The following is an 18,120-nucleotide window of genomic DNA, read 5'->3' on the forward strand; positions in this document are numbered from 1 at the left end:
AATTCTTTCATCTCCACTCTTTTCATGATGTGAATCTCAGAAGAAGTTAAGACATGAAAATACTTGCTATAATCATGTTTTTTCTCCTTGCAAGTCAGACAGAATCCATGAGACAGACCAGCCTGCCACCTTAAAGTGACATGGGGATCCCCAATGATCCTGAAGACATCTGGCAATATAACTAAATATTCAAGGAATTCTATCACATAAAGTTGAACTGAAGTGAAAGAGTCATTGGATCTTACAGATATTGAATAGGAAATTAAAATGTGCCCAGGGAATTAATAGCCTCTTGAATGACTGTGACTTCTTGACTTGTATGCCTACATTTGGTTAAGGACATTTAATAGACCCTTCTCTAATTTCATGGAGAAGATCCTAGGTGGTTATTGGTCTTTTCAAAATACTTAGCAAGGTAACCATTTACCTTGCTAACAACACAATATCACATTGTGTTGAAGAGGAATTAGCATTCTCTCTCACCTCAAATAAGGTTTTACAAACTTTTTCACCATCACAGTTTTCCAGGTTCTACCATACACTAAAATGTTATTTAAATTAGTTATTTGCGAAAAGGGGTTTATGGAGGATTGCCGGAAGATGGCGGCTTAGGAGGACACTGGGCTCATCGCGCGTCCTGCTGATCACTTAGATTCCACCTACACCTGCCTAACTAACCCAGAAAACCTCCAGAAGACTAGCAGAACGGAGTCTCCAGAGCCAAGCGCAGACTAGAGGCCCACGGAAGAGGGTAGGAAGGGCGGAGAGGCGGTGCGCGCTCCACGGACTGGCGGGAGGGAGCCGGGGCGGAGGGGCAGCCTGCTGGCCAAGCAGAGCCCCCGAGTCTGGCTTGCAAAAGTGGAGGGGCCGGACGGAGTTTGTTCCCACAGCAAGCGCGACTTAGCATCTGGGAGGTCATAAGTTAACAGCTCTGCTCAGAAAGCGGGAAGGCTGGAGGACAAAGGGAGGGAGAGTTGCTGAGCCCCCACAGACGACAGAGCTCTGTTTGGTGGGGAACAGAGGCGCTCGGCAGCACCATCTCCCTCGCCCATCCCCCGGCCAAAATCCCAAAGGGAACCAGTTCCTGCCAGGGAACTTGCTTGCTCCATGCAAACACCCAATGCTGTGCTTCTGCGGAGCCAACCCTCTGGCAGCGGGTCTGACTCCCTCCCGCTGCCACACGGCCCCTCCTGAAGTGGATCACCTAAGGAGAAGCGAGCTAAGCCTGCCCCTCCTGCCCCATGCACCTTGCCTACCCACCCCAGCTAATATGCCAGATCCCAGCACCACAAGCCTGGCAGTGTGCAAGTAGCCCAGACGGGCCACGCCACCCCACAGTGAATCCCGCCCCTAGGAGAGGGGAAGAGAAGGCACACACCAGTCTGACTGTGGCCCCAGTGGTGGGCTGGGGGCAGACATCAGGTCTGACTGCGGCTCCGCCCACCAGCTCCAGTTATACACCACAGCACAGGGGAAGTGCCCTGCAGGTCCTCACCACTCCAGGGACTATCCAAAATGACCAAACGGAAGAATTCCCCTCAGAAGAATCTCCAGGAAATAACAACAGCCAATGAACTGATCAAAAAGGATTTAAATAATATAACAGAAAGTGAATTTAGAATAATAGTCATAAAATTAATCACTGGGCTTGAAAACAGTATAGAGGACAACAGAGAATCTGTTGCTACAGAGATCAAGGGACTAAGGAACAGTCATGAGGAGCTGAAAAATGCTTTAAATGAAATGCAAAACAAAATGGAAACAACGACAGCTCGGATTGAACAGGCAGAGGAGAGAATAGGTAAACTAGAAGATAAAGTTATGGAAAAAAAGGAAGCTGAGAAAAAGATAAAAAAAATCCAGGAGTATGAGGGGAAAATTAGAGAACTAAGTGATACACTAAAAACAAATAATATACGCATAATTGGTATCCCAGAGGAGGAAGAGAGAGGGAAAGGTGCTGAAGGGGTACTTGAAGAAATTATAGCTGAGAACTTCCCTGAACTGGGGAAGGAAAAAGGCATTGAAATCCAAGAGGCACAGAGAACTCCCTTCAGACGTAACTTGAATCGATCTTCTGCACGACATATCATAGTGAAACTGGCAAAATACAAGGATAAAGAGAAAATTCTGAAAGCAGCAAGGGGTAAACGTGCCCTAACATATAAAGGGAGACCTATAAGACTCGTGACTGATCTCTGTTTTGAAACTTGGCAGGCCAGAAAGAATTGGCACGAGATCTTTAATGTGCTGAACAGAAAAAATATGCAGCCGAGAATCCTTTATCCAGCAAGTCTGTCATTTAGAATAGAAGGAGAGATAAAGGTCTTCCCAAACAAAAACTGAAGGAATTTGTCACCACTAAACCAGCCCTACAAGAGATCCTAAGGGGGATCCTGTGAGACAAAGTACCAGAGACATCACTACAAGCATAAATCATATAGACATCACAATGACTCTAAACCCGTATCTTTCTATAATAACACGGAATGTAAATGGATTAAATGCGCCAACCAAAATACACAGGGTATCAGAATGGATAAAAAAACAAGACCCATCTATTTGCTGTCTACAAGAGACTCATTTTAGATCTGAGGACATCTTTAGATTGAGAGTGAGGGGATGGAGAACTATTTATCATGCTCCTGGAAGCCAAAAGAAAGCTGGAGTAGCCATACTTATATCAGACAAACTAGACTTTAAATTAAAGGCTGTAACAAGAGATGAAGAAGGGCATTATATAATACTTACAAGGTCTATCCATCAGGAAGAGCTAACAATTATAAATATCTATGCGCCGAATACCGGAGCCCCCAGATATAGAAAACAATTACTCATAAACATAAGCAACCTTATTGATAAGAATGTGGTCATTGCAGGGGATTTTAACACCCCACTTACAGAAATGGATAGATCATCTAGACACACGGTCAATAAAGAAACAAGGGCGCTGAATGATATATTGGATCAGATGAACTTGACAGATATATTTAGAACTCTGCATCCCAAAGCAACAGAATATACTTTCTTCTCGAGTGCACATGGAACATTCTCCAAGATAGATCATATACTGGGTCACAAAACAACCCTTCATAAGTACACAAGAACTGAAATCATACCACGCATACTTTCAGACCACAATGCTATGAAGCTTGAAATCAACCACAGGAAAAAGTCTGGAAAACCTCCAAAAGCATGGAGGTTAAAGAACACCCTACTAACGAATGAGTGGGTCAACCAGGCAATTAGAGAAGAAATTAAAAAATAGATGGAAAAAAACGAAAATGAAAATACAACAATCCAAACGCTTTGGGACGCAGCGAAGGCAGTCCTGAGAGGAAAATACATCGCAATCCAGGCCTATCTCCAGAAACAAGAAAAATCCCAAATACAAAATCTAACAGCACACCTAAAGGAAATAGAAGCAGAACAGCAAAGGTAGCCTAAACCCAGCAGAAGAAGAGAAATAATAAAGATCAGAGCAGAAGTAAACAATATAGAATCTAAAAAAACCGTAGAGCAGATCAACGAAACCAAGAGTTGGTTTTTTGAAAAAATAAACAAAATTGACAAACCTCTAGCCAGGCTTCTCAAAAAGAAAAGGGAGATGACCCAAATAGATAAAATCATGAATGAAAATGGAATGATTACAACCAATCCCTCAGAGATACAAACAATTATCAGGGAATACTATGAAAAATTATATGCCAACAAATTGGACAACCTGGAAGAAATGGACAAATTCCTAAACACCCACACTCTTCCAAAACTCAATCAGGAGGAAATAGAAAGCTTGAACAGACCCATAACCAGCGAAGAAATTGAATCGGTTATCAAAAATCTCCCAACAAAGAAGAGTCCAGGACCAGATGGCTTCCCAGGGGAGTTCTACCAGATGTTTAAAGCAGAGATAATACCTATCCTTCTCAAGCTATTCCAAGAAATAGAAAGGGAAGGAAAACTTCCAGACTCATTCTATGAAGCCAGTATAACTTTGATTCCTAAACCAGACAGAGACCCAGTAAAAAAAGAGAACTACAGGCCAATATCCGTGATGAATATGGATGCAACAATTCTCAATAAGATACTAGCAAATCGAATTCAACAGCATATAAAAAGAATCATTCACCATGATCAAGTGGGATTCATTCCTGGGATGCAGGGCTGGTTCAACATTCGCAAATCGATCAACGTGATACATCACATTAACAAAAAAAAAGAGAAGAACCATATGATCCTGTCAATCGATGCAGAAAAGGCCTTTGATAAAATCCAGCACCCTTTCTTAATAAAAACCCTTGAGAAAGTCGGGATAGAAGGAACATACTTAAACATCATCAAAGCCATTTATGAAAAGCCCACAGCTAACATCATCCTCAACGGGGAAAAACTGAGAGCTTTTTCCCTGAGATCAGGAACACGACAGGGATGCCCACTGTCACCGCTGCTGTTTAATATAGTGCTGGAAGTTCTAGCATCAGCAATCAGACAACAAAAGGAAATCAAAGGCATCAAAATTGGCAAAGATGAAGTCAAGCTTTCGCTTTTTGCAGATGACATGATATTATACATGGAAAATCCGATAGACTCCACCAAAAGTCTGCTAGAACTGATACATGAATTCAGCAAAGTTGCAGGATACAAAATCAATGTGCAGAAATCAGTTGCATTCTTATACACTAACAATGAAGCAACAGAAAGACAAATGAAGAAACTGATCCCATTCACAATTGCACCAAGAAGCATAAAATACCTAGGAATAAATCTAACCAAAGATGTAAAAGATCTGTATGCTGAAAACTATGGAAAGCTTATGAAGGTAATTGAAGAAGATATAAAGAAATGGAAAGACATTCTCTGCTCATGGATTTGAAGAATAAATATTGTCAAAATGTCAATACTACCCAAAGCTATCTACACATTCAATGCAATCCCAATCAAAATTGCACCAGCATTCTTCTCGAAGCTAGAACAAGCAATCCTAAAATTCATATGGAACCACAAAAGGCCCCGAATAGCCAAAGTAATTTTGAAGAAGAAGACCAAAGCAGGAGGCATCACAATCCCAGACTTTAGCCTCTACTACAAAGCTGTCATCATCAAGACAGCATGGTATTGGCACAAAAACAGACACATAGACTGATGGAATAGAATAGAAACCCCAGAACTAGACCCACAAACGTATGGCCAACTCATCTTTGACAAAGCAGGAAAGAACATCCAATGGAAAAAAGACAGTCTCTTTAACAAATGGTGCTGGGAGAACTGGACAGCAACATGCAGAAGGTTGAAACTAGACCACTTTCTCACACCATTCACAAAAATAAACTCAAAATGGATAAAGGACCTGAATGTGAGACAGGAAACCATCAAAACACTAGAGGAGAAAGCAGGAAAAGACCTCTCTGACCTCAGCCGTAGCAATCTCTTACTCGACACATCCCCAAAGGCAAGGGAATTAAAAGCAAAAATGAACTACTGGGACCTTATGAAGATAAAAAGCTTCTGCACAGCAAAGGAAACAACCGACAAAACTAAAAGGCAACCAACGGAATAGGAAAAGATATTTGCAAATGACATATCGGACAAAGGGCTAGTATCCAAAATCTATAAAGAGCTCACCAAACTCCACACCCGAAAAACAAATAACCCAGTGAAGAAATGGGCAGAAAACATGAATAGACACTTCTCTAAAGAAGACATCCGGATGGCCAACAGGCACATGAAAAGATGCTCAACGTCGCTCCTTATCAGGGAAATACAAATCAAAGCCACACTCATATATCACCTCACACCAGTCAGAGTGGCCAAAATGAACAAATCAGGAGACTATAGATGCTGGTGAGGATGTGGAGAAACGGGAACCCTCTTGCACTGTTGGTGGGAATGCAAATTGGTGCAGCCGCTCTGGAAAGCAGTGTGGAGGTTCCTCAGAAAATTAAAAATAGACCTACCCTATGACCCAGCAATAGCACTGCTAGGAATTTACCCAAGGGATACAGGAGTACTGATGCATAGGGGCACTTGTACCCCAATGTTTATAGCAGCGCTCTCAACAATAGCCAAATTATGGAAAGAGCCTAAATGTACATCAACTGATGAATGGATAAAGAAATTGTGGTTTATATACACAATGGAGTACTACATGGCAATGAGAAAGAACGAAATATGGCCCCCTTTGTAGCAACGTGGATGGAACTGGAGAGTGTGATGCTAAGTGAAATAAGCCATACAGAGAAAGACAGATACCATATGGTTTCACTCTTATGTGGATCCTGAGAAACTTAACAGAAACCCATGGAGGAGGGGAAGGAAAAAAAAAAAAAAAGAGGTTAGAGTGGGAGAGAGCCAAAGCATAGGAGACTCTTAAAAACTGAGAACAAACTGAGGGTTGATGGGGGGTGGGAGGGAGGGGAGAGTGGGTGATGGGTATTGAGGAGGGCACCTTTTGGGATGAGCACTGGGTGTTGTATGGAAACCAATTTGACAATAAATTTCATATATTGAAAAATAAATAAATTAGTTATTCGCAAGAATAGAAATACTCTTGGGGAGACTGGGTGTTGCAGTCAGTTAAGCATCTGACTTTGGCTCAGGTCATGATCTCACAGTTCATGAGTTGGAGCCCCACATTGGACTCTGCTGCCTGCTCATATTCTGTAGAGCCTGCTTCAGATTCTGTGTCTTCCTCTCTCTCTCTGCCCCTCTCCCACCTGTGCACGCGCGCTCTCTCTCTCTCAAATATAAATTAAAAAAAAATTTTTTTAGTTTGACAAAAAAGAAGAGAATACTCTTAAATACTTAGAATAATGGGGTTTCAAGGGCACACAAGGATAATGTTGTCAATCTTCCCATCAGAAAATACCTAAGGCATCACAATCAATAATATCTAAGCCATCACATCAAATACTACTGGCTAAAATATTATCAAAAAATAAGGTCTGTTTAGGCTCTCTTACCTTTTCACTGCTTCCAACTTCTTATATGTTGAAGCTAATCAGGTTAATACACTGCAAATGGAACCCAAATTTTTTAAGTGGCCAAACAAAAGCCTATAACTGCAAATAATAACAAAAGCCAGAAGTAGCTGAGTTTCAGCAGAAAGTTGAGGGTAGTGGATGGGGTTCTCATTATTATGTGAAACCTTCAGTGGCTTCCAACTTCTTCATATAATAATAATATTGAGTCATTTATTAACTTCGTTGTATGCTAGGCAGCTACTTTCACTAAATCTTTAATTGAACTTATGCAGATACTTTGATTACATTTTATGAAAAAAAAAAAAAAAAGAAATGAGTTTCAATTCTTGTCCATAGTCATGTAGCTAGTAAGAAGTAGTCAGGATTTAACCTTAAAATGTCTGATTCTAAAATTCTTAACACAAATTATGTATAACTTTGATTCTATAACCTAACCATAGCATTTAAGAGTCTCCGTGATCTGACCCCAATCTTCCTCTTTAGCTACACACACACACACACACACACACACACACACACACACACTTTGTATAGATAAATAGGACTACTAGCTGTCTTTGAGTCAACATTTCCATTGTTCTTGCTTTTATTTCCTCTTATTATTTCACCTGGAATACTCTTCTTCCTTATCTGTGCTGATTAAAACCCTACATTTTGAAAGATCCCAGTATAAAGCCTTGAACAAAGCCCTCTGTACACCTGAGCTGATTTCCCCTCTGTCAATTTGTTCATATGTCACTTTATATCATCCTAAATACTGGTCTCTTTTTACTTTATGGTAGTTTATAAATGAGGAAACGGAGGCAGAGGACGAGATGTTAAACAACTTGTGCAAAATTACTTAAGTCATAAATTGGTAGAGCCAAATTTCCAACAGAGTTCTGATTCCAAACCCTGAGTTCTTTCTGTTACAACACACCTACTCTCCTAAAAGCCAAAATTCTACTGAAGATTATTAGGCTCTGTTTCCCTTTTCATACTGCTGTAGTGGTTTATATATCAGGGTTAGATTAATTTAGGTTCAAATAATGACCAATACTGATAACTATCTGACCTTGGGTAAGTTAACTAATCTAAGTTTCAGTTTCCTCTTCTGTCAATTCAAAATATGGGTAACATGCTAATAAAAATTAAATGAAATATTGTATTAAATTTTTTTGCAGAAGACCTGTTACCTACCAGTTGTTCAATAAGTGCATTAACACCAATATTAGTTACTGCTATTAGTGAGTATGTTGGCATAGTCTAATGCAAAGGCATTTTTTATGTCAGTATTTCATAGTAGCTATACCCTGACTTGGGACACTGTAGTCAGCCTTGTGTGTGATTATATTCATTGCCTCAAGATTGAATCTCATCTGACTATAGTATAAACAGTAAGCAAGATGAGATCCTATGGTTGTTTTTCTAAAACTTAAATGAGTTATTTTCTTAAATCAATATATGTAAAGGCTTTCAATATTTGTTTGTTTGTACTATGGATTGGCCCTTGTGTATAAAGCAATGTCATTTCTCTTGGCTGCATGCAGCTGTTGGCCAGCCTATCATTTACTTAAAATTTATATTTAAATCATATTTTCCATTAAAAGGAGAATAATAACCTTGAAGGCTTAGACTTGAAAATCACTAATGGAGCTCTGCACAGTAGGAACAATCGAGTAAAATTGAGCAGAACAGCAACTAAAAGTCCATTTGCCCAAACTGATTCAAACTTGTTTTCACAAATAGGCAAAACCAGCTGTTAGAGCTGCCATGTGGAACATTTTCCTTATACTGCATGGATGCTAAAAAAAAAAAAAAAAAAAAAAAAAGTAGAGTATCAAGGATATAGTATATTTCTACAGAACAGAATGCATTTGTTGGTATTCTTCAGACAAATGTGATAAATTAGTGAAAATTAAATATTGATTTATCCCTCTAGACTGAACATTTTAAGGGTCTGAGTTAATATGTGGTGATAGTCAGTGATGAACGCTCATCCACAAATGTGTGAGCAATATTTTGAACAGGAGGTCCCCGGGTACAGTGACCAGAAACGAATGATAAAAAGAGACAATAATCAGAGTGGTCTGAGAAGTTAAGTGGAAAACAGATTGTAGAAGGATATGAGCAGTAGTGTTACAGAGGGCATATTTTGTCCTAAAATCCGTAAGATCTGGCATTAATAAGAGGTCAAGGAAATGAAGAGTCACTTGTCATTTTCATCTCTCACTTAGGAGAGTACCTCATGACATGATTGAATAGCTCAATGTTCTTTTGGGAGAGGTTTACATAATTTAGGTTAGTGAGTAGAAAGTTCTCAACGTTTTTTTTTTCTACTCCCAGCACACATGTGGAATGAGCTGTACTCCTGTTGGTAACAGGAACCCGCTATAGCAGTGATTCTCACCCTGGGACCAAGGACCTTCAGTATTCACGGGCCAGGCAGAATTACTGAACAAACCTAAGTTCAATGTGATATAAACTTTCCTCTTCAGCTGAAAACTATATTTCTTCTTACCCATGATTTATAAACATATTTTAAATAAGAGCAGAACTACATGTATTATGACAATAGCGATTGTGAATGTGAGTTTTGACATCCCAGAGCATCACGACATTCTTAAAAATGAATTGTAATGTCCTTCAGTAACAAAAATTAGCAAATCTCATAGCATCTGCTGGAAATATGAAGCAATGGGTGTTTTAAAATAACAAAAAGGCCGGGAATTACTATCTTAGATGCTAATAACGATATTATACTCAAACTTGATAGAGATAAAACTGATAAAGGATATTCCTTGTATTTAATGTTTGATATGAATGTAAATAGGAAACTATTAAGAATATAGTTTCATATTTATATTGAATACATACATGTTTGAGCTGGTGAGTAATAAATAATACTAGTGATGATTGCAATGACTACCTTGTATGGCACATATTATGACTTGAACACTGTTTTAAGCAGTTTACATGTTAACTGATTTAATACAGCAACCTAATGAAGTAGGTATTACTGTTTGAAGTAGGTATTATTATTTTTATTCTCATTTTTAGAAGAGGAAACTGAGGCAAAGAGTGGAAAATCATCTGTGCAAGATCATGTAGCTATTAAGTAGAAGAACTGGGCTCTGAACTGGGGAAAGTCTAATTCCAGAGTTTGGGAGAATAGGGGGTAAAAAGAGAAAAGAGTTTAATGTCCCTGGCACAGAAGAAAAGTAAAGAATCCAATGAAAATAAAAGAGCAAAGTTGAGGTCAACACTTGATCTTAGCCAAAAGGCCGAGAAGCAATGAGGTAAACACACAAACAGGTAGGATCAACTGTTTGCCGGAGGTAACACCATCCTTTCACTGAAATGTAGGTATTAGCCACAGATTTCTGAAAAACTGAACTATTAGGAAAAAAAAGTTTAAAGGATAGTCATTGTATACTAAACATATTGATACCTTATTAGTAGTTTATTTTTAAAACGCTGTGTCTTTTAAAAGAAGAATGAGCTAAGCTATAACAATTAGATATCTTCTTCTCATTAATCCTGTCTTGTTGATTCCTATTTTCTCACTTTTCTAATTATCGTTTCAGAGAAAAAAATAAACCCCGACTTTTTTTTGCACTTCTTTGTTGTTGTTGTTGTTGTTGTTAAAAATGTCATCTTGTCCAAAGTTAGATAATTTAACCTCACAAAAGTTCACATCCCCTTAGTTCTCTTCTCAGTTGAAGACTATATTTGCTCTGTTAGATTTTTCTTACCCTTATTAGTTACCTTCAGGGGTAAGAGAAAGCTTCGTCACCTTTCTACAGTTTTCTAAAAGCTAGATTGAGTTTTCTTCCTGGTTAGCAAGACAGGGTAAAATTAAAGTCATATAGGTTGCTTCTGCCTACAGTATGTCTTATTTTATTTTATTTAAAAATTTTTTAATGTTTATTTATTTTTAAGAGATAGACAGAGACAGAGTGTGAGTGGGGGGAGGAGCAGAGAGAGAGGGAGACACAGAATCTGAAATAGGCTCCAGGCTCTGAGCTGTCAGCACAGCTCAATGCGGGGCTCGAACTCACAAACCGTGAGACCATGACCTGAGCTGAAATCGGCCGCTTAACCACCCAGGCGCCCCCAGTATGTCTTATTTTGAAAAGAAAGTAATTTTCTACTCTTGCTTAAAGAGACTGTGTTCACTGCATACAAGGTATTATACCTGCTATTTGATTTCTTAAAATTTTAATTTGGCTTCTCTGTAGGAACCTGACCATTTTAAAACTTGCTTCTTCATAATAGTTGTTTCCTGAAAGCACATCTTGAATAACTATGTAAATCAAAAGTAACTTTCAAAATAAACTTAAAACAGTTATGGCATAGTTATAGAGATGGGAGTGTGTTCTCTCTAGAGGAGAAAAAAATAATTCAGGCTGTTAAATATTATAATCCGAAATTGCTTCAACATTCTCAAATGTCTTCGCTATACCTTTTCCCTAAGACCTAAAATTACTGTGTTTCCAAACTATCACAACATTAACAGTTCAAACATTTCCAAGTGGCTTCAAGAATCATCATGTCTCTGAGGGGAAATTGAACTAATGCCCTCAAACAGCACATTTTTATTAACTTAACCATTACAAATGAAGATAGAATCAGGCAATTTATTGTCAGAGTATTTAATGTTGAGCTGATAATGGCTCTCACGTAATTGCTAATGTGAAGATAGTGCAATTATTTTTATGTGATATAAAAATAAGAATGGTGATATTTCAATAAGAATGCCAAATCTCATGCTGAATTCTTTTTCTTTTCCATTCCAAATAACAGATTAAAAGAAAAAACAATATCTGGGACATGTGGTTTTATGTTTTAGTAATAATTAAAAATACTTCACGTGTGTTTAGGATACCCACTTCTTTTTTTTACCCTCCACTGGATACTATTTCTGATTGAAAGCTGAATTAAGCATGTATTAACTCCATCTGACAGAAAACCGAGCCCTGAAGAGGTAAATGCTCCAAGTTATTGGGAATCAGGTTAGGTATAGAAGTCAAAACTGCAGAACACATGTAGCAACATGATGGACCTGTCGGGAACAGGAGATTAGAATTATCGGGAGGAACAAACATAGAAAACAATTCCATCCCTTTTTTAAAGTATATACATTAGAAAGGTTTGGTCACTGTAGTAGCTGTTGGTAATGAATCAAATCTCTTTAAAATGCGTAGTAATTATTATCCATCTAACCACTACCCCAGGCTTCTTCAGTTCTCAATGAAATGTTTACATATGTTGATTTTTGTGTCTATTAAATAGCATGCTTTCTTTCTTTCACCTCTGTTGTAGTTCGTGCCATTCAGGGATTATATTGACAGAAGCGGAAACCACATACTGAGCATGGCTAGACTGGCCAAAGATGTCCTTGCTGAGATCCCTGAGCAGTTCCTGTCCTACATGAGGGCCCGAGGAATCAAGCCATCGCCTGCACCCCCCCCATACACCCCGCCTACACATGTGTTACAGACTCAGATATGACTGTGCTCTGAACTGCTAATGTTAATTACACATCAGTTAGAACTGCTGAGTCAATGCTTTGCTCCTGGTGCTCTGTAATGAACCAGGGAATGAGATCCTTTTCTCAGTTTGTTTTCAGCAGTACTGGTTAACATGCTTTCTTGGATCCAAAATTAATTCTCTTCCTAAACCAAAACTGTAAATATGGTTGTTGCATGAGCAACAAAAAAACAATTGTTTAAATGCTTGAAGCAAAATATGGATGTCTTCTCTGAATCTTTTTTTTTTTTTTTCTTTTGGACAGAAACAGCTAATTTCCAATATATTGTTGGGAAAAAGCACAAACTATGTTTTTAACTCAAACACTGTCCTCGACTGCTGTGTGTCTAGGAAAGCAGTCTCTCTGTATCAATGTTTACATGTTACTACTTTTTAAATTTCAATACTTTTATAACTGTTCTTAAGAATAAGCGTTTTGAATATTGAATCCTTTGTCTTCTAAATTGCAATAGCTATAATCACAAGAGCAATATCTCTTTGAATGACTGTCTGGACAAATGCAATTGCAAACAAGGGGAGGGAAAGATACTTTCATATTTCTCAGTAAGTGAATTGTCTTACGAAGCTGCATCTGCTTAGTAATGAGTTCCTTTGCATTGTTTGCCGAGTGTGGGAGTTTAAGCGTCGCAGGTGTGTATCCTGTAAGGACATGCATTTTTCATGGGGTTTGGGTTCTAAATTTAGACTGCCGTCAGTTTATGTTTTGTAATTCTCCGTAGAAATAGGAAAAAGTCAAACATCGTGAACTGTAAAATGCACAGAAAATACTTTGTGTAAAAAGTAGCGTCTTTATATTATAATGCTATTTAAAAGACTAAAACCCAGAATATTTAACTGTGAAACATGTAGCAGAAGTTTTAAACTTTTTATTCCATTCTACCTTGTCTAGATATTTTAATTCAAAGGGATACTGGCTCTGTCAATTTGGACTTCTAGTTCTCACCTTTCCATGTGGCCATGCAGGGTGCACAGGCTGGAAGTTTTTTGTGTAATTCCCAGTTAAATACACACAACCTGTGACTTAGTGCACAACACATTTGTGAAATAACCTACTCCTACATACAGAACTGCCTGTCCACAATTAATTGTAAAATTTTTGCATGTACAGTTTTTACAAGAATTACAGTTTTGTGACGTTGTGTCTGAATTAAAGCATTTCTTTAGAACAAATGGCCTTAAATTCTCACAGAATTCCTGGAAATGATTGTGAATTGCCTTCAAATAATAGAAAAGTGTATTTTTTTTTCTTTTGTGTCAACAATGTAACTGCTTTATAATATTTTTCCTTACTTATGCCCTATTTACTACTTGGTTTATTTCTACTGTATGTTGTTCTCTTTGTCCCAAGTTGACTTAGGGTGACTTTTATAAGCATGAAACTATTTTAATGAAAAGAAAAATATATACACCCACATATCTCACAGTATCAATGTTATATAATTATGTAATAATAAATTGTCCATTTTTAAGTATGTATTAAAATCTTTAAAAGGATAACTATTTGCTCTATAAATTTTATGTGTGAGTGACATGGAGTGTGATGATTTCCCTTATTGATCTTAAATAATTTTGCCAGTAGAGCTTATTAACCTCCTGAATTTTTTAATTTACCTTCATCAGCCCAAAGAAACAAAAGTGAATATGGTCAGTATTCTTTCTTGTGAACATCAGTTATTTTTCTTTGATCTCATCAGAGGAAATGAAAGATGTCTACTTTCTTATCTAACTAATAGTGTACCCAAACCTAGTGGGGGCACATGGCTGAGAAACAATCTTCAGTTATAAACCTTGCCCTGTGTATGGTTGAGAATAGTGACTGGAAATGCATGTGATGTTAGTTCTATATGTTAGGTTAGAAAATACCCAGTCATATCTCATCATTGCATAAACGAAGAAACTAAGTCTGAAGGGGCTGATTTATCTAAGACTGTAACTAGGACAGAACAAAAGTAACTACCTACATTTTGTGGACCATCATTAGGGGCTTTACAATGAAATATCCCAGAAACATAAGCCATAAATGCAAACACATATCAATATCTGGACATACAAACTAGGTATGAAGGATATGCAAACATTAGATAATGAGAGACAAGAAAGGTAAGTATTGAGAGAAGAGTGATAGCTCCAAATCATAAACCTTGCTGCCAAAAGCAGATTAGGAACAAAGGTTCTGGATGCTCTCCTCTCTAATCCTATCCCTTTTCTTCTCTGATGAAAGCCATTTTAATTCTAGGATGAGCCCTTGGGCTTCTATTCAGGCATCTCCATTACTGAGTTATGTAATATGAATTCCCATTGCTTCCCAAATGAATATAATATTAAAATCATCCAGGCTTATCTCATCCTTTTCCCCAACTGATCTGAATTTATCTGGAGTCTCAGACATAGTTCATACTGTTTCCTCCCATCTCTCCTTAGGCCTCCACCTAGAATACCCTTTGTATCTTCTAGCCCAAGCCTCAACTCTTAACCATATTCTTTAAAACTTCTGGTGACAATAATTTGCACCTTCTGTGAACTCATCTATGTGTTGCATTTTAGCATATCCATTGCCTCCTATTTTTTATAAACTATTTTACTTTGTGTGGGGAATCTTGATACCTCCCCAAAGTTTTTTCCAGAATGTAACATGGGGAGAGAAGAAGAGGTGGATACAACTTTGAATGGTGGTGTGTGGGGGGAAGAGGGCCACAGTAGGAATAAGGTTGGAGGGCAGGCTGTTTTGTTCTTCAGATTTAGTGAAGAGAATCAGGTGGGCTCATATATATATATTTTATTACTGTAGCTTATCCACTGAGGACATAGATTTCTCTCACAAGGATTAGGATGATGTGATTATTGTTTCCTAGAGGAAAAGCAACTGCCCAAGATTTCACGGAAAAGCATGCTTTTCCCTTTCAGCTTGTGTGCATTTTAACTATTTTACGTCTTTGTGTTACTCAGATGTGTAATTGACACAAAATGGCAAGCTACTTAATAAAAACTCAAAGACTAATTTCTGTCATTAGCACAAATAAGATACTCTTCCTAATAAAGAAACAGAGCTGAGGATCAGACTGATTGTGAGTGCATGTGGTATCGCTTAATAAAGACTGAAAGGCTGGAAATCTACTTGTAAAGAGTTAAGATGGTGCAGGGCTTTCCCATCAGCGAGTCAGAGATCCCACACAGGTTCTTGCCATGAAGATGGGTGGAAGGCCTACACCTTGCTGACGAACTACAGGGTTTACACCTTGGGGTGTACTGGGACTCCAGTAACTGGGAGCTCCCAGGATCCAGCATCCTTATTGGTTAACCTCAGGATATCTTACATTCTTTTTTTTTTTTAATGTGTATCTTGACTGAAAAAGACAGTAAAGCTCTGCATGACAGAGATTTTTTCTCAAATAAGCTATGAATGCCCTTATGATCATCTCAAGTTTGCATTAATCACATACATCTTTTTACATTGAATGACAATTTCTGAGAAAACTTTCTTGCCCTGTCAGTCATCTCCATAAACATCCTACCACTCACAGAAAGAGTAGGTTCCTTAACCTCTGTGTCACTAGATGACTCACAAGACTTCAAGGAATAAAATCAAAGGGATTCAGTGTTGTTTTGGCCCTTAGAGTAAACAATTCTAGATGACCTCCCCTCCTCCTTACCATTGCTGTGCTCCTCACCCCACCTCCTCTCCAAATATTCTTCCATTTGCTCTGAGGATCCCTGAAAGTCATTGAGCAATTAGCTTTTCACTCCACAAAATATAGGGAGGTGCTTAGATGAAATGCATGGAACTTTTAAGAATTAATAAACACATTTTATAAATCTACAGACATAATTGTATCAAGGTTTTGTTTTTTTTTTCTGAAAGGCTTTCCTTCATCAGATTTTACAATGTGATTTTGGTGAGGAAGACTTGGTGTATCACAAGCATACAAATGCTGAAAAGAGTTTCTTTGAAAATGTGAAAGAGGAAACAGGGGAACCCGCAAATACAAGCCTGAGCTCTGTTTATCACTCTCTTCATCGATGATCATCCCGGCAACATTCACACTCAGATTTCATGCTTCACAACCAGAATAAGGAGCCACTAAATAGAAATATTTTCCCAGTAGAGAGTACAGTAAATGCCCCATAACAAGATCATTTTTCTTTAAATTAATGTGACCAACTGCTATTGTAACTGTATGGAAATATTTAAATATTTTAATTTTAATATTTAAATATTTGATATTAATATTTAATATTAATCAAAATATGCTAACATATACATGGATGTCCCCAAACATAATGATTGTACTAAGATTATTGCTTGATGACATACTGGTTCTGGTTCCTACCAAACTTCTGAACAGTTTTAGAGGAACCATCTTCAAACATCATAAGGCTGGGTTGTTGCTTATTTAATACTTTATCAAACCACCTTCAACCCTATCATCTTTTATTGCTTTTACTGCCTGGGCCTTGGAGATTCTCTGAATGTCAAAATCCAAGAAAAAGATGACCACTGAGCTCTTACCATGGAAAGAGCAAAAGCAAACTGTTTTTAAAGATTTGCTCGTTTAGTTTTAAAGCAAAAGTGGCCATGACCTTGTGATTTTCTCATCACAAAGTTATTCACTCATTTAATTTCCATGAAACAGGACTGCTGGATATTCTTAATATATTTAGATAAGCTGATTTCATACAGATAGCATTTCCTATTAGTCAAAGAGGTGGATATCACTGACCTTACAATTAGGAGGAAGGATGAAGGAAGGAATACATTTAAGGCTGGCTTAAAAATAGCTTGTCTTTCAGAGATCGTCCTCACCTTACAAAATAAGTTAATCAAAATTACAAAAAACTGGTTTGGTAATTTTACAGTGAACAACCGGTTTGATAAATCCTACAATTTCCACAAGATAATTCTGACAAGCAACACTAAATAAGGTATCTATCAAATCTTTTTTTAAAATATTTAAATCTATGGGGTGGGTGCCTGGGTGGCTCAATCGGTTGAGCAGCTGACTTCTGCTCAGGTCATGATATCGGGGTTGGTGGGTTCAAGCCTCAGGTCCGGCTCTGTGCTGACAGCTTGGAGCCTAGAGCCTGCTTGGAATTCTGTGTCTCCTTCTCTCTGTCCCTTCCCCGCTCATGCTTTCTGTCTCTCAAAAATAAATAAACGTTAAAAAAAATTAAAATATTTATATCTGAATCTACCTAAAATTAGCAAAATTATTTTACCATTTCACATCCAATAATAACAAAATAGGGGCGCCTGGGTGGCTCAGTCGGTTGAGCGGCTGACTTCGGCTCAGGTCATGATCTCACGGTCCGTGAGTTCGAGCCCCGCGTCGGGCTCTGTGCTGACCGCTCAGAGCCTGGAGCCTGTTTCTGATTCTGTGTCTCCCTCTCTCTGTGACCCTCCCCCATTCATACTCTGTCTCTCTCTGTCTCAAAAATAAATAAACGTTTAAAAAAAAAAATAATAACAAAATAATTCTATAATTAAGAGATGGGCAATTCAACATGCACTAATTCTGCATTACAAGATTTAAAAGAAAATGCGGGAACCTTGAGAAAACCAAATAGCAATTATCAGCAATCCTCTTAGGTTCATCAAGAACAAACTTTCAAG

The 18,120-nt window shown here is 38.0% G+C and overlaps 1 protein-coding gene across 1 annotated transcript in view; it reads left to right on the forward strand.

Annotated features, from left to right (window-relative positions):
• Positions 1–14,009, forward strand: part of CPNE8 (copine 8) — a 232,092-nt gene extending 218,083 nt beyond the window's left edge. Inside the window, exon 20 of the mRNA XM_019452437.2 lies at positions 12,285–14,009. Within this exon, the coding sequence (XP_019307982.1) occupies positions 12,285–12,473 (189 nt within the window). The 3' untranslated portion in view covers positions 12,474–14,009. The remainder of the gene's footprint in view (positions 1–12,284) is intronic.
• The last annotated feature ends 4,111 nt before the right edge of the window (positions 14,010–18,120 follow it).

This window comes from Panthera pardus, unplaced genomic scaffold, assembly GCF_024362965.1.
Source record: "Panthera pardus isolate Hobbes unplaced genomic scaffold, ASM2436296v1 HiC_scaffold_6, whole genome shotgun sequence".
Classification (NCBI taxonomy): domain Eukaryota; kingdom Metazoa; phylum Chordata; class Mammalia; order Carnivora; family Felidae; genus Panthera; species Panthera pardus.